Here is a 17,301-nt window from a genome sequence, read left to right as displayed (position 1 = left end):
TAAGCTTAATAAGGATCTCCTTACTACAGACCTTATTAACATAGTAATAGAGGAGCTGTATAACCTAAGGGAGTAGGCCTTCCTAGTAGAAAACTACCCTAGTCTAACAACTCCTAATCCTTAGGGATTTATGTTATGCTATAACTAGACTCCTCTTAGCTAAATATTAAGCTCTAATAAGGCAGAGATAAAGCAGTAGTTAGTAGTATAGTATCCTATGTATGTTCTCCTTAAAATCCCTTCTTCCCTAATAGAAACTAACATTCTCCTAGGCTTTAAGTTAAGATTCTAGGGGAATTAGCTTAGTCTTTTGGTAGTAGTTCTAGGGGGGCAGGCTGCAGGTTCTAGGACATGCTCTAATACTTTTAGGTTTTTATAGAAAAGTTTTCCTTTAGCTAGGTGTTTTTCTTATAGTTTCTTAGATGCTTTTGTAGAGGTGTGTAGTTGCCTCCTTTCCTTTGTACAGATAAGAATAAAATAAGTGTTCTAAATGTTATACTTCTTAGTCTTGTAACAAATAAAATAGTGTAATTCTAGGGAGGGAATCCTTCTTAGGTGGGAATGCAGGTACTAAGGCATAAATTTAAGAGCAATTTCCCTCTTCTTATTAAGGGCTAGTTGGTCTAGTAGTATAATTTCTGACTACAAATCAGAAGGTTACAGGTTTAATTCCTGTATCAGCCTCTCATTTCGTGCGACTATGTTAGGATGTGTTCCTCTTATGCTCGCACGAGATGCTCTTTTTGGTGGACGCCTACATTAGAGGATAGTGTTTAGGGATTTTGGTTTTGTTAGACAGTCTGCAAGCTGCATGTCTGTCCTTACAAACTCTACCTTAATACTCCCCTTGTTATATTGCTCTCTGCAGTAATAGTTCCTAAGAGAGACATGTCTTAATCTTTTGGAGTTAGCATGGTTTTCTACAAGGCTGATAGCTGATTAATTGTCTACTTTAATAAGGATAGTAGAAATGCTTTTAGCCTAGGTAAAGGGCTAGAGCTTATTAATAAGATTCCTTACCTAATTCACTTCTCTTGTTGCCTTAGTAAGAGAGAGGTACTCTGCCTTAGTGCTAGACAGCACTACTTCTTTCTGCAGTTAAGATCTCTAGATAACTAGGCCTCCTGCAATTTTAAAGAGCATTCCTAAGGTAGACCTAGATGTGCTAGGATTACTAGCAAAGTTAGAGTCTGAGAATACTTCAATCTGAATTTGCTCCTTAGTTTTCCTATACACAAGGCACTTGTTAATTGTGCCTATAACATATCTCCAGATGTGTTTGGCTACCTAAACATGCAGAGGTCCTAGGTTCTAAAGGAACCTTATACAGTAGTTAACAGCAAAACTAATGTCTAGTCTAGTATAGTTTAATAGATGTTGCAGTTCCCTAATAATCTTGTTAAAGAGATTATAGTCCTCCTTTGTTCCCTTATCCTAGAGGGGTTTAAGGAGGGTGTTAAGGGGGTACTTAACACTCTTTGCATTGCTAAGACTATGTCCTTAAAGTTTGTCTCTAGAATAGTGTTCCTAAGAGACAGACATAGAGCCATCTTTCCCTTCCTTTAGGTAAAGTCTAAGAAAGACATTAGTATTAACAACCTTAATTGTGTACTTCTGCTCTAATCCCTTAATTAGCTTGTTAATCTTATAGTCTAACTGTCTAAAGATCTGGAAGTTATCTATATAAAGGAGAACAAGGATGCCTTTCCTTTAAAAGAGGCAAGCATCGCTAACAGTTCTTATTAGACCAAGCTTTTGGAGAGTGTCTATAGTATCGTAGTGCTAGAGAGCAGCTGCCTACTTAAGCCTATACAGTCCTTTCTTAACATGTATAATGTACTTGTGGGCATCTTTCTTAAAGAGATAAGCTCCCTCTAGTGGCTTAATAAAGATCTACTTATCTAGGTTTAGATTCAGGAATACAGTCTTAATATTAACTTATCTCCTCTTCTAGCTAAAGTTAACTAAGAGGGACAGAAGTATTCTCCCTGTTGCAGCTCTTAGGGTAGGAGCAAAGGTATTAACATAGTTAAGTCCCTTCCTTTGTGTGAATCCCCTAGCTGTCTATCTAGCCTTATACTTCTCTATAGTTCTATCTAGGAGCACCTTAATCTTAAAGACCTATTTCCCTATAAGAGGGACTCTCCCCTTAGGGAGGGTGCTAATAAGTTTCTATTTAAGGCATCCTGTGGACTTAAGTGACTTAGCTTCCTTAATAATAGCTTTCTCCTATTCCTTATAGTTAGATCTGGAGAGAGCTTCCTTAACTGTCTTAGGATTAGACAGATTAGGATTTGTTGCTTTAAGTCCTATCTTCTGGATCTTGCTGTAGTCTTTTCTCACAACTGATCTTCTACTTCTTAAGAGTCTAAATGTGCCTGAGCTTTTAGGACTTGCTTTATTGCCTAATTTCTTAGGTCTCTTAGGGCTTCTCCCTGCTTTCCTCTTTCCTATAACATAAATGTCTAGGAAGGGAGTTATAGCATAATCTTAGAGGTCTTCCCTTTTAGGGCAATCCTCTGCTAATACTTAATGTTGTAGCTGTGTTAATAAGGCATTAGCCTACTCCTAGAATCCCTTAAGACTTCCTTAGAATCCCTTAGGACTTCCTGTTTCCTTAGAAACATACTCCCCCTAAGCTAGCTAGGAGGCTTCTTTATGCTTAGTAGCCTCTAGCTAATTAGGCTTAGACTGCTTGTGTTAGTTATCCTAGGACTATATGTCCTAACCTAATATTTGCTCCCCCTAAGATGTTAAAAGGGAGGCTTGGTTTCTCTCTCTCTGCATAGTATTAAACATGTTCTCTACTTCTTAAAGATAAGAAGTAGTAAGAGGTTAGGCATCTTACCCTTAGGCATCCTAGCCCTAATCTTGATCCTTAGTGTAGATAGTATAGACTTCCTGTTCTGTAGCAATAGGTTGCATTAGTTGTAGGAAACTCTCCCCCTAGAAGTCTAGGGCAGCAGGTATTGTGCTATATACCTTATCCTTATTATGTGTTACATAAGGAGAGGTTATAATCTTGTGCTAAAACCTAGCAAGGGTAGATAGTTCAAACTTCTAAACTATATAGTTAGTTAAAGTGTTCTCCTGGAATCCTAGATTCTAGTATTTCTCTGCTCTAGGATAGAACTTCTATAAATTAGGTCTCCCCTAATTATGCAGATATGCTCTGCATCTAAATCTCCTAACCTTTGTTAGATTAATATATAGAGTTCTAGCATTAAGATCTTAATTAAATTCCTAAAGAGGAATCTTGTTAGTTAACAGGCATACTAGCCTATTAGTAAGGAAGATTATATATGCAACTGCAAAACTCCAGAGAGGGAGAGGTAGGCTAGAGTTAATTATTATTGCTCTTGCCTTGTTAAGGATAACCTTATTAGATAATTCTGCAACTCTATTCTGCTTAGGAGTATAGGGAGCTAAGAAATCCTATCTTAGTCCCTTATTCTCTGCAAATGTAATTAGATTATTGTTGTCAAACTCTCCTCCTCTATCTAAGAACTAGATCTTAACTATCTTTTTGTACTGGTTAAATGTCTTAGTAGTCTATTTCTTAATAATTTGTGCAGCTTGTAATTTAAGCTTGCAGAAGATAGCCTATCTCCTTCTTAACTTTGCATTAGTAATTATAAGGATGTACTTGCATCCAAAGATGTCTAGTAGAAAGATTAGTCCTATAATGTTAATATAGACCTTATCTAATAAGGATTAAGGTATTAGTCTTAGAGTTCTTAACACTACTCTCTATAACCTTGCAAGCTTGCATAGCTTATAGTGCTTAAGTGTAGATGTGTTAATCTGCTTAAGTCCTTAGACTTAAGCCTTTGTTGTACTAAGAATCTTGTTCCCTATATAGCCTAGTCTCTAGTGCTATCTTGTTGTGTTAGCCTTAGGCATAGCAAAGGCTAGACAGGACATGTTCCTGTTAGTTGTAGAAGCAACTTTAGTACTCCCCTTAGGGAGAGAGACAGTTGCATTCTAGAGGATTAGAACATTATAAGTAGACTAAACCTTGCCTATCTTCTTGTCATTCCTTAGAATGCATAAAGATAGCCTGTCTAGGTAGACCTTGCACTTTAGCTAGAGAGTCTCTACTAAGATAAGGTTGTAATTAGAGTTAGGAGAGTACAACACATCTTGCAAGGTAATGTTTAACTTATTCCCCTTATACTTTATTATAATCCTTACACTTCCTAAGTATGTAACTGTACTTTGTCTAATAGCTTAAGAGAACCTAATTAGGGTTTCTAGGGGTTTAAGGTCTAAGAACTAGGACTTATTATTAAAGAAGTAGTATAATATACTAGAATCCTAGACAATAGTGTTACTCCTTTATATTCCAGCGGCAGCAATTGCTGCTCCTGCAAATAAGCTGTCTAAATTAGAGCCTAAGCCTATATTAGAAGAGGAGATAGGCTTAATTGCTGCAGCACCCTTTCCTCCCTTCTTATTATGTCTCTTGCTCTTATCTTAGGACTTCTTCTTATCCTTATTAGATCCTCCTTTTCCTCTGTATACCTAGGACTTTAGGGCCTTGTTAGGGTGCTTCTTAAAGCAATCTGCATTTGTGTAGATATAATAGGTACACTTAGTACACTAATTATTATCTACTGCAGCACCCCTAAATCCTCCTGCTGTCCTCTATGTCTATAGAGGAGGTTCCTTAATTAGTAAGGTAATCAGCTCTTTAAGAGTTGTGTTCTTAATGTAATAGGATTGTCTCTAGCTTCTTAGGTATTCCAGATAGTAGAGGCCCTAGATAAAGAACAGCCTAATCTGCTTATTACTAAAGGTAAGCTTTAAGACTAGAATGCTCTTAGACCTGGAGTATTGTTCTGTTGTAGAGATGTACTTATAATACTACTTCTAGAAGTCCTTACAGTACTTCTAAGTGTTTGTTCCTTAGATCTTAATATTACTAATTCTAAGAATCCTTAGGCTGTTATAAATGTTTATAGTTACAACAGGCCTATAGGTAGCTACAACAGTATTATACAGTTCCTTAGCTATCTTCTCTATATCCCTAAAGTTGGGCCTTAGAGATTAGTTAATCCTTTTGCTAACAATCCCGTATGCAATTAGGTTATACTTGTGCTAGACTTAGAGAGGAGTTAGTCTTAGTCTACTAGTCAGAATAGGTTCTGTTACTAGAGTGTCCCCTCCTTCTTTTTAGGAAGGAGTTAGAGCCTAGGAGGATAAAGCAGTACTCTCCTTAGTTGGTAGAGAGGGATATCTAACTTTAATTCCTAGCTTTAGTTAGGCAGGGCACTAGGGAATGTTATAAAAGACATAGCCTAACACCTCCTTGTCTATAAGGGCTGCTTTAAGTATCCTTAACTAGTCTAAGAAGTTGCTTCCCTTTCTTAGGACTTTATTCTCCTTCGTAGTCTTAAACTTATTAACCTGCATTGCGGCTGTTGTTGTAACTAGCTCTTTCTCGGCTCGCTAGTTAACTGTCTAAACAGTGTATAGTAAGGTTCTAGTAGCTGCGCTTAGAACAGACAATTCTTCCTTAAGTGTGCAGTAGTTACGCCGGGCTTATAACCTGTTGTAATTAGACTTAAGCTAAGTAGAAGAAGACCTCTAATTAGCAGGTATATATTGTTATGCAGAGAGAATCTTAAGTGTAAGATTCTCACTTCAGCTATCTGTGTGTGTAAATGCCTTGGCACTAGTCACGTGCACTTCACTGATAGTCAGTCTAATGATCCACAACAATTAGGGCAAGCTCGATGCTGACGGTGCTGAGTCATCACAATAGTCTGACGACCCGACCCGACCTCGCCCCTCGCAAGCACAAAGCATGACGGCCTCTTCTCAATTGCTGTGGCAATGACCAGAAGAGCAAAGAGTTAAGATGCACACAACCGAGAACAATGCGCAGGAGTCCTGTCCCTGTCCATTCGATCCTGTCACGCTTGACCAAGCTGACTGTGTCTGTTCATCCGTAGTCCCCATTTCGAGTCAGGTCAGAGATGTACAAGAAGGAAAGCGAAGCGGACGCCGCCCACACGATTGCCTTCAGGGCTCCGAGAACAAGTCACATCATCACTAGAGAGCTGAGATGAACTCGACATTCTGTGTTCGGCCGCTCCGAGAACTTTGAACAAGCCACACGGCAGCCCCGACGGCAGCGCGGATGCAAAGATGCAGCACAGCTGATGAGGTCCAGAACTTACATCGACTGATCTCTAACCGCATCCAGGTGTTGCACGCTCACGACAGCGCATGCAAATTTTACATCTCACGAGGAGCCCGCGAGCTTCGTGGCCTGACCACTTGTAAGTACGGAGGTATATCTACAGGCGTCCGTTCTTTCTAATGTCTCCTGCTCTCTCCTTTACCTCCATTCTGCCTCAGCTCTCTGATCATGCAGCTCATTAGCCTCATTGCCACTCTCCCACTCTTCCTCAGCGGAGCATACGCTTCTCCTTTCGGCCCCATTGAGAAGCGTCTTGCGCCCGCTGGAACGTCTTGTGGTGTCGTAGGCTACGACCGGGGACACTTCATCCTGAATAAGCGCCAGTGCAGTCTCTCCGAGTGTGCGACACTCTGTGCGAAGAATTCGCAATGTCGCAGCTACGGATATGGCGAAAATACCTGCCGACTATACTCGTCGCTGGTCAAAGACAACGTCGACTGCAAGAAGAGGTCGCCATACATTTTCTACGACAAGGCCTGCAAGGCTCCGATCGGACCAAAGATCACCACCACGTCTACAGTCTCAACCACCACAACAGCATTAGCATGTCCGTCCAATAAACCTTTCGCGATCCTATCGCTCAAGAACACCGCGAGCGCCGACGGCACGCCCGACATCGGCACGCCGGCAACGCTCCCTCAAGAAGATATCACAAATGGCCCTAGAACCGGTCCCGACTATCTGCTCTTCTCCACAAGCTCCGGACTTGCGACCTTCACGCTCGACTCTTCATGTCACCTCGTCTCCTCCAAAAGCGACAGACTCGCAACCATATTCACTAATGATCCAGGTCTTCAGCGGGTCAGCTTCGACGCAAACGTAGGAGTCCCAGGTGTCGTTCCCGGAGTTTGTGCCATCTTTACTTATGGCAACGGGCTTAGCGTGCTAACGTGCACGTTCGGAGACCGCGTTGACAGCCAGAACGATTTTGGAGTCGATAGTCAATATCAATTGACGGTGGGAGAGGGAAATGACGCCGCGCCTGCTGCGTCCATAGCCTTACAGGTTTCCTTCGCTAATTAGTGGACCGCTACGACGCCAAAAGCCGGATTCCATTCGCCAGCGCTGCATGGCTCGTTGCTCAAAGGTAGATCACTAGCTAGATGCATAGTGTCGAAAATTACGTTGCTTCCGTTCTGTTGATCAGTCGACTAAGTCCCAATCGACGTATAACAGGCGTATTCGAATTGTCGAAGTCGTTGGTGTGAAACGTGAAGAAGCACAAACCCGATGCGGCGGGACCTCCTCGGCCGCTGGCTGACGTCTTCAGCATGACGCCGCAACGAGCTTGGCAGCATGTGCGGACGGACAGCTGCATCTTCTTTGTGATGCGACAACAAGGATGTCGTTCTAGATCATTGACCAGCATATCTTGTGCATATCTTGTTTCAATCAATCCTGTGCAGCGGACAGATCACCGCCCGCGCCGCCCCACCCCGCCAAACGACACAACCACCAACGGCCAAGCTTGCCGACGACTGCTAAGCCACTTGCCGTCATCCGACAACATCTCTCCAGCAAACTCCAAGATCTGCTGCCCGTTGTCACATTCCACTACACCACCCGCTTGAGCACACCAACCCGGCACGCCGCCATTTTGTGAGAAGATAACGCCGCCGAGATGAGTTGGAAGGGCTTCCAGAAGACGGTGACGAGGGTATGGACAATCGAAGAGCTTCATGCACAACACAAATGGCCACCTCCGGATGAGGGCTGACCTCATGAACAGGCACCGCAAACGATCAAGCAAAAGTTCAACATGGGCGATATCACCAAAGATGCCATCTACATCGACGCCGAGCGCCGCTTCGCCGACCTAGAACGCGAGACGAAGAAGCTCCACGATGAATCGCAAAAGTACTTCGAAGCTATCAACGGCATGCTCGACCACCAAATCGAGTTCTCCAAAGCCTGCGCCGAGATCTACAAGCCCATCTCCGGTCGCGCCTCGGACCCAGACTCCTATGTTATAGACGGCAACCCGGAAGGCATAAGAGCATGCGAGGAATACGAGAATATTGTGCAAGAATTGAAAGCGAGTCTGCAACCCGAGCTCGAAATGATCGAGTCCCGCATCGTCAAGCCCGCCGACGAACTCATGGAAATTATCAAGGTCGTGCGTAAAGCCACTGTGAAGCGCGACCACAAACAACTCGACTACGATCGACATAACGCCACGCTCAAAACGCTTCAAGACAAGAAGGACAAGTCCCTCAAGGACGAAAAAGCCCTCTATCGTGCGGAAAACAACGTCGAGCAAGCCACACAAGAATACGAGTACTTCAACAACCTCATCAAAGAAGAGCTCCCTCAACTCTTCCGCCTGGAAAAAGAGTTCATTGGTCCTCTTTTCCAGTCGCTCTATTACATGCAACTCAACGTCTTCTACACACTCCACGAGAAAATGCAATCCATCGACATTGGCTACTTCAACCTCACTCTAGACATTGAAGAGGCTTTCGAAGCCAAACGCGGCGACATCCAGCAGCAAGTCGAAGCCCTGGGCATGACGAAATTCAAGACCACCGGCGGACCTCGCAGACCGTTGAAGTACGGCCCTGGAGGCACTAAGATGCTCGAGAATGGCAAGCCTGGCGGCCGATTAGCGATCGAAGACGGTTCAGCGAGTGCCTCCCCTGCTCGCCGGTTCAGCTCCGACTCCAACGCGGCTCCACCCGCATACACCGCCAGCAGCGCTTACACGGATTCCAAAGATCTCGGTCGGGCGAACTCTACAGGCAGCAATTGGGCATCCGCCGCAAAAGCTAAAGCCGCGCCTCCTCCTCCAAAACCGAAGCCTTCGAAATTGAGTGCGGTTCCTGGTGTTGAGACTGTGACGGCATTATACGACTACGAAGCCCAGGCGGAAGGCGATCTGTCGTTTACTGCTGGCGAGACGATTGAAATTGTGTCGAGAACGGATAATGTGAATGAGTGGTGGATAGGAAAGGTAGCAGGACGGCAAGGGCAGTTTCCGGGGAATTATGTGCAGGTCCACTCATAGCACGGGATTAGGTCGTGTCGTTCATTGGCAACAAGGGAAACGCCCTCATGATCCGCCGCGCTGCTCGCTCGTCGGAGTCGTGCAGTATTGCAAGTCAGCCTGGAACCAGCTTGGATTCGATAGTAATGTGTACAGAAACTTCACAGATCGATCGATTCAGCATAACTCCTGCGTGTGATTATGAACACTCCCGACAAGCTGTCAACGAGGTGGAGGTGGCAATGACTCGATCCTTGTGCGTTGAGGTGCTCTACTGGGTCTGATCCGATATAGCATCATAAGTCGTTTTCTAGCTCTCCGCAATGCCCCGGGCCACATCAGGGACGTCTCTTCCATCAAGGGTGAATCGAAGTCTCGATCTCTCCTGCAAAAACCTCACCATCTGCAGAGGCGAGACGAGCAACAGCCCATGTGTACTTCAGTTGGTTGATACTGAGCTGCGATGGGAAGTCACACCGAGCATTCGCGGATGAACGGACCGCTCTATCATTCACTTCCCTCGGAGCCGTGCCGCGTAAACGATCATCCCGCGGTATGAGGGGTGAGGTAAAGTATACATGCGAACGTTTACTCAAAGATGTGAAGACAATGCACATCTCTCCTTGACTGCAGGAATCAAACGCCCTCCACATAGACGACAAATATCGATCAGACCAGCTCTAGACACCCTCACCATAAGGAACACCGATACAACTCCCATCCACCTCCTACTCCCCTACTTCAAAGTACCTCCACCATGCCGTACGAAAGCACCATCAACTTCACCCTCGACACAATCTGTCCATGGACCTACCTCGCCAAACGTCGCCTAGCCAAAGCCCTCGCCCAAATACCCCAAGACACCACCTCCACAACCTTCACAGTCAAATACCTCCCCTACCAACTCTACCCCTCCGCCTCGCAAACCGGCGAAGACAAATACGCCTGGTACAAAAAGTCCCGCTACGGCGACTCCGCCGAGAAAATGAAAGTCTACGAAACCCTCATGACCGCCTACGGAATCGGGGAGGGGATCGACTATAAATTCACCGGCACCGTAGCGAATACCATCCACGCGCATCGTTGTATATACGTATTTCAAGAGAAGTATGGTCCCGAGGTGGTGGATAAGTTCGTGGACAGTTTGTACCGCCAGTTCTTTGAGGAGGAGAAACATCCGAGTAGTCATGACACACTGCTGGCGGCGGCCAGGGAGGCGGGGATTGAGGATGGAGAAGCGAGGAGGGTGATTGTGGAGGATGAGGATGAGGGGTTGATGGATACGAAGATGTTGATTAGGGAGCAGGCGGGCAATGCGATTGACTCGGTGCCGTATATCGTTATTGATGGGAAGAGGAGGGATGTGACGTTGCAGGGGTGTAGAGAGGTGCCGGAGTATGTCAAGGCTTTGGAGCAGGTCGTTAAGGAGAATTCGTAGGCATGTTGAACATGTCATTCTTCGTGATTCGTCCGGCTATCTGCGTATTTCCAAGCCCATTCCCTTTGCACACTTCCGCGCGAGAGCCATTTTCAGGAAGCATTCTCGTCCTAGCCCACGCATTTGCCGTACAAAGTCGTTGCCGCTGATTCTACCACGATCGTTGGCTTTCTGCAGCACATACATCGCCTCGCGACATGCCGCCTCCTCTGCACAAAGTGTCCATAGCTGATTGGCGACCATCGTCGGTGCAATGAGCACTTCGTCGATAGGTGGCTGTTTCTTCGACTTCGCCGTCTCGATCGTGCGATCGCAGTCTTGGATGCTGCGATGCAGGATTGCTTCATTGTTGGAGAGAGTCTGGTCGAGCTGCTCCAGTTGGCGAATTTCTGCTTTGAGTCGTTCTTGCGCGGTGTACAAAGCTTGCTGTTGCGCTTGAAGAGGTGCAATTGCGGAGAGATTCTGGTTCACCTTCTGCTGAGCCTGCTGCACCAGCGTAGCCGATATAGCTTGCAGAAGATGCTCTTTCTCCGGGTTGGGCGGAATAGGGGGCGCTGGAGCTGGTGGTCCGTGAATCGACCCCCCGGGAAGAGCCACCTCGAACGGGTCTGAGAGCAGGTCTGGAGCTGGCTGCTTCTTCTGTGGCTGAGGAGGATGTTGGTACTGGGGAGAATATTGGATATTCGGCTGATGTTGCGGCGGGTACGGATGAAGCTGCTGAGGAGGGTAGGGCCCGCTTTGTCTTCCACCCTGAAGTTGATGCGCACTTGGTTGTGCATAACCCGCATGCGGCACATTCGAATGCCCATAGACAGGAGAGACAGGCGACACCGGACTGTCTCTATTCCGAGGTTGGTACTGCTGATGCTGGTATGAAGCTTGTTGCGGCGGTGGAGATACTAGTCCAGCAGGGCCAGGTGGCCGGCCATTGTGATATCCTGAAGTCGGTGCCGGCCAGCCTTGAGCGGAGGACATCTGATCCGATCCATGTGTCTGACGTGAGGTCGGAGCAGGCGATGAACGCTGCGCCAATTCGTGTGGTAAAGGTGGTAGGGGAGGACCGTCCCTTCTGACATCGCGGGATGGCTGAGCATATTCCTCGCCTGGTTTCGGCGGTACAGGTGGCGCCGAGCTCCCGCTTGATCCAGATGGTGGACCAGCACTGCCAACCCTCTGCTTCGGAGGTAGCTGCGGCGGACCAACAGCACCAGGACCTTGTTGTAAGCTTCCTCCCAATGGTCGTTGAAACTGCTGCTGTTGCGCTCGACTGATCACCGGAGGCTCCTTCGCAAAAACCTGCTGCAGCAATTCGAGAAACTCCTGTAGCCCAGCTCGATCCCACATCCCTCGCCAATCCCTCAAGTATGGATGGTATACCCTCCCATCGACCCCGACATGCTGTCCTGGCCGTATGAGCATCTCTTTCCCAGGCTCGACATAGACGATCGGGGCATCTTGAGGGTAGGCATGAGGAAGCCATAGCTTGACTGGGAACCGATATGTACTTCCACGGAACGATACAGGTAGGGTTCCAGAGAGTGTCAGCAGCAAGGCAGATGCGCCGTTCTCGTGTGTATAGACCTCTGTTCGTGGGGAGATGGAGGGGTATGCGGACAGCGCTCTGGCGGCATCGGAGTACGTTCGTTGCGGATCTTGGTACTCCTGTAGGCGTGTCAGTGAAAGTCGCATTGCTAGGCCATGCTTCCTGAGATTCAACATACGTGAAGAACGCTGTACAACCAGGCAAGCACTTTGTCCGGAACTTGTGCCATAACGCTATGGATTATGGTCTCGGGATGAGGACGACCATGGCAGCTCTCGTTCAGTCCATTGCAATCGTCAGCCTATCAATCGTCCAGCGATTACTTTAAAGCGATCAGAAGTGAAGTGAAGCATGATGTCGATCGGGAATCAAGATGTCTGTCAAGCTTGCTCGAGTAGTTCTATTTGGCGCCTCAGGCAGCAACGACCTTGTTCTTGCCTTACTTTAAGGTACCTTTTCCACATCACCTCGATCTCACAACAACCGTCGAGACATTCATCGCATTCATCTCGACTTCAATCCATAATTGCTGTGCCACAGTCGCCTCACATGCTAATGCCTCACTATTCAGCCTACAGGATCTCACCTGGCAGTCATGCAGCTTGCTGTATTGTCGCTCTGCTATATCACCGCTCGCGAGAATGACCTGGCAAGCCATACGGTGATGCTATTGCTCTCAGAACCTACATGAAGATGGCAACCACTGTCATCAAAGCCCGGGTCCCTCTTGCCAGGCGTTTCTCGACTCAACAATGACAAACTCCATACTGCAAACTGCATACGCACAAACCGACAATGCATCCCTTGTCTCTGGCCGACACGCCAAACAGATTCCTTTCACAATGTTGCAGCACGTTCTAGCAAGACTCGCAAATAGCATTGAACTGCTTGCATGCTCGAAGGTCCAAGAAGGTGTTGCATTGTCAACATCGATTGCTACAGACTTTCTTTCAGCGGATTATGTTTGCGAGCTTTTCCCCTCCTGATATACGTTCAGGCTCTTGCTCTCCAACCATTTCCTTCTTCCACCATTCTCACCGTCTCCGTTTCCCACCCCTACTTTCATAACCAACCGTTGCCCCCAGCTTCAACTTTGAAGCGTCTTCATTCAACTCGAACTCACAGCCTTCAAAACCACCAGACTTCAACCACGCCGCCATGCCTAAAGCAGGTACTTGGTGCTTGAGATGTCCATCCCACAAGGAGGCCTGTGTCCCCGGCTCAAAAGATTTCCTCAAATGCAACCAAAACAAGGATGCGTCTGAGTTGTGGTCCCGCTTCCCGAATGACAAGAGCTGCAAACCATCCGAGATGTTCGCCGATGATGCCTCCTGCCGTGAACTTCTTCAGACGGTTACCGACCTACGCAAGCAAGCCCACAAAGACCACAGATCCGCTCGGCCTCATAACACCATTGTGGATCAAATTGCCGATCAGCTGTCCAGCAAATATCCTCCGGCCGTCACCAAACAGCACTTGGAGTACGCCTTCCAGCAAGTCAATGGCACGCCAACGACATCGTCCTCTGCGGCCTCTGCCGTGGCAGGAACTTCCTCAAACCTCGAGACTGCGACTGCCCAGCTCGGCGCACTGAACCTGTCTGACACCGCTCAGCAACCTCAGCAGGTCAACGAGACTTCTATTGGCGACTCCTCCACTCCAAGCTCCCTGAACCTGAAAGATGCCGCGCCACCGCCCCAGCAGGTTGCAAGCAACAACTCTACGACTGGGACATCCACCACCGCAGCCTCCAACCCTGCTGCTCCGTTGTCCGGACTGGTGGGCACTGCTTCAGATGATCAGCACACGACACAGCGCAATGGACCAACCGGTATCAAGCGTCCTGACCGTCCTGCCGCCCCTGCCTCGGCGCCCAAAGTCTTCACCAACCATTTCACCATTGATCTGAAACCTGATACGAAGCTGTACGAGTATCAACTTGTTGGGCTTCAGAATACCGCGGCAGACCTCTCCCGTTCGAAGAAGAAGGTCATCATCCAGCGCAAGATTGACAGTTCGCCTATTCTGCGCGACAACCAGAACGCTTTCGCATGCAACGACCATGGCAGAATCATCGCCTGGAATGATCTGTCGCCGGGCGCTCAGAAAGAGGACATTGTCGATACCACACCGGTCGACGACTACAGCCGCGACCTACCCGGCCAGGTTTCGAGACAGCTCAACATCGATGTCGTGTTCAAGCGTGTGATCGACCTCAATGGGCTGCTGTCCTTCGCCAAACATCAGAATCCGACCTACGAAGACACAGGTGCGGCTTCAGCGCTGGACATTCTCATCAGCTCCGGTACCCGTACCGCCAACGCCAACATCGGACAGGCAGCCGTCATCAAAATCGGCGACAACCGTTTCTTCACCCCGCAGGGTCAAACGCCACTGCCTCAGAGCCACGGCTTGGTGGCCATGCGAGGGTACTCGAGCAGTGTCCAGCCAGTGGACGGCGCGCTACGACTCAACATCAACACTGCTTTGAGTGCCTTCTACCAGCAGCAGAAGGTCCTCAATGTCATCGAAACGTATCGAACCGATCCTGGCGCCTTTCCTCGCGGGCAAGGTGCACAACATTTGACTGGAGTACGGGTCAAAATTATGTACAATCGCTGCAAGCCGGACGGAGATCCAGCCATTGACTCTCCGAAGAGGCGTATCAAGACAATCACTGGCTTTTCGGCCGGCCTCGCATCTCAAACACTCTTCGATCGCAACGGCCAAATGGTCTCCGTCTGGCAGCATTTCAAGGAGACTTATCCTATTCCCGCAGGCGCGTCTGTTGTAAAAGGAAATCAGATATGTGTCAATACCGGCAGTACAACGGAAGGCAAAGAATGCTGGTTTCTACCAGATCAGCTTGAAATTTTACCCGGCCAGATTTTCCGCAAGACGCTTGATCGTGTCAACTCAGAATTGCCTGGAGAAATGATCACTCTGGCATGCCAGACACCCGCTGCGAACAAGGGCATGATCACCTCGGCCGGACTTCAAGCTCTTGGCCTCACAGCATCCAGCACGAATGCGGATATCGTCCTGCCGCAACTCCAGGCTCTGAGAGACGCAGGCATGACCGTGGCGGCAAAGATGCTGAAGGTGCCATTCCGTAGAGTCAACAACCCAGCGATTGTCTACGCCGGCGGCAACAAAACAGCCAACCCTGACAAGTCTGCAGGATGGAGCACCAGAGGTCAAGAGTTCCTCACTCATGCAAAGCGGATTCCGGAGAAGGGCATGGTCAGTTTCCTTCATCTGAAGGGTCGCAAACCGGCACACGAAAGGGCCTACATTGATGCTTTCATGAACACTTTTCAGCTGAATTTACGTCAAGCCAACAACGTCAACCAGGAACTCGATCCTGTTCACATCGGCCAGGACATCGGTGATGTCAATCCTCTTTGCGGTGAACTCTCTGACATCAACAAGAGGCGCAAGGCCAATCTGTCTGTGCTTATTCTGCCCGACGATAATAAACTGTATCGCCAACAATACGCAAGCTTTCGCATCGTCACTGATCAGCTGCTCGGATGCACATCGATTGTACTGAACGAGAAGACGATGTGTGGCGGCAGGCCTCAGCCAGGAAATTTGACAGCATACATGGCCAACAATGCGATGAAGATCAACGTTCGCTTTGGCAACGAGAATCACACCGTGAGAGACGGTTTCAAGAAACTTCTCAAAGGCAATCTCTCCGATACTTTGGTACTTGGTGCTGATTTGATTCATCCCGGTCAAAGATGTGCAGCTGGCACGCCCACCATTGCGGCGGTAGTTGGAAGTGTCAACGCGACTTTCGGTAAGCTCTTGGGTTCCGCTCGTCGTCAGCAGGGCGGCCAAGAGATCATCGAGCCTGCGAACATGAAGAGCATGGTCACTGAGCGCATGAAGGCGTGGATCAAGAGCGACACGACTACCAAAGGTCTTCCGACTCGCATCATCTACTTCCGAGACGGAACTGGTCTCAGTCAGTACTCTGGAATCTTGCAGGAGATTAGCGCCATCAAGACCGCCTGGAGCAACCTCAACGCCGCACAAACGATGAGAGCGCCCAAGCCTGTGGAAGTCACATGCATTGTCGCCGTCAAACGCCACAACACCCGTTTCTACCCACTCAGCGATAAGGATGAGAACATGACCGCCACCTGGAACTGCAAGCCAGGAATGGTTGTTGATACGCATATCACATCGCCTCTCTACATGGACTTTTTTCTCCAGTCTCACGACGTGGAGAAAGGCTCGGCCAAGCCAACTCACTACTTCGTGCTCGAAAATGGTATGAAGCTCAAGGAGGCTGAGTTGCAGGATCTCACCAACTCCTTCTGCTACACTTTTCAACATTCCACGAGTGCAGTGTCGTACCCTGCCCCAGTGTACGCCGCCGACAAGCTGTGTGAGCGGCTCATGCTATACTTGTATCACTTCAACGAGAACTCTACCATGGTTGCGAACGCGACTCCGGCAGTGGTTGCATCTCAAATGAACATTGCGTGGCAGCGCGGTGGCGCAGGGCGCGAGAACCCCTGGCACCCAAATCTGGACGACAAGATGTTCTGGATGTGAGCATCTCTTCGGAACTGTGACCGCTCAACAGGCACCTCTCCGACCGTGCATCAAGGCCACGATCGTCAGGCTTTTCGTCATTCACCTTGAACATCATCACCAGCACCAGCACCTTTTCCAACGATATCTCTATAACAACATCGTTGTAAACAGCATCATCAACATGGTCCGACACCGCACTGTTTCTGTCAACATCACGCACATGCTCATCACCACTTCACAGCTGCTGTTCGGCGAAACATGCGAAGCTGCGCGGCGTTCTATGTCTTTTGTCTTTGAATCTTCTGTTATCTACTCTGTGGCATTTGCGAACTCTGTCGGCGAACAGATCAAGCCCTTAGCAATCGCGAATTTCTTTTGTTTCTGCTGGCGTTGTGCGAGAGAAGATAGTCTCTGAATGGACTGCAGGTAGGTTGGGGTCTGGATTATTGGGGTTTGTACTTGGGTAATAGTCTGCTTTGGCGTCTGTCTTTCTTTGGGATCAATTGGGATAGAGAAGAGCTGATCTACAATTTCTGGAGTCTTGTGTTTGATTTTGGTTGAAAATGAAAGAGACTTGT

The 17,301-nt window shown here is 48.0% G+C and overlaps 4 protein-coding genes across 4 annotated transcripts; 3 read left to right on the top strand and 1 right to left on the bottom strand.

Annotated features, from left to right (window-relative positions):
- Positions 1-7,580: 7,580 nt before the first annotated feature.
- On the top strand, positions 7,581-9,212 carry MYCGRDRAFT_67551 (BAR adaptor family protein 1; the record flags this gene model as incomplete). Its single annotated transcript, XM_003856839.1, has 2 exons — positions 7,581-7,865; positions 7,938-9,212. 2 exons carry the CDS (start codon positions 7,830-7,832, stop codon positions 9,210-9,212), a joined length of 1,311 nt encoding a protein of 436 aa, XP_003856887.1.
- A 392-nt stretch (positions 9,213-9,604) lies between these two features.
- On the top strand, positions 9,605-10,629 carry MYCGRDRAFT_67546 (uncharacterized protein; the record flags this gene model as incomplete). Its single annotated transcript, XM_003856840.1, has 1 exon — positions 9,605-10,629. The coding sequence occupies one exon, from the start codon at positions 9,949-9,951 to the stop codon at positions 10,627-10,629; it is 681 nt and encodes a 226-aa protein (XP_003856888.1).
- A 36-nt stretch (positions 10,630-10,665) lies between these two features.
- MYCGRDRAFT_98897 (uncharacterized protein) lies at positions 10,666-12,482 on the bottom strand (the record flags this gene model as incomplete). Its single annotated transcript, XM_003856743.1, has 4 exons — positions 10,666-11,379; positions 11,530-11,567; positions 11,628-12,291; positions 12,351-12,482. 4 exons carry the CDS (start codon positions 12,399-12,401, stop codon positions 10,666-10,668), a joined length of 1,467 nt encoding a protein of 488 aa, XP_003856791.1.
- An 848-nt stretch (positions 12,483-13,330) lies between these two features.
- Positions 13,331-16,741, top strand: MYCGRDRAFT_90232 (uncharacterized protein; the record flags this gene model as incomplete). The annotated part of the gene is made up of 1 exon (XM_003856841.1): positions 13,331-16,741. The coding sequence occupies one exon, from the start codon at positions 13,331-13,333 to the stop codon at positions 16,739-16,741; it is 3,411 nt and encodes a 1,136-aa protein (XP_003856889.1).
- Positions 16,742-17,301: the final 560 nt, after the last annotated feature.

The sequence above is a fragment of the Zymoseptoria tritici genome, chromosome 1, assembly GCF_000219625.1.
Source record: "Zymoseptoria tritici IPO323 chromosome 1, whole genome shotgun sequence".
NCBI lineage: Eukaryota > Fungi > Ascomycota > Dothideomycetes > Mycosphaerellales > Mycosphaerellaceae > Zymoseptoria > Zymoseptoria tritici.
Note: the sequence above shows the minus strand (reverse complement) of the source record. Positions and strands in the feature narration are given on the sequence as shown.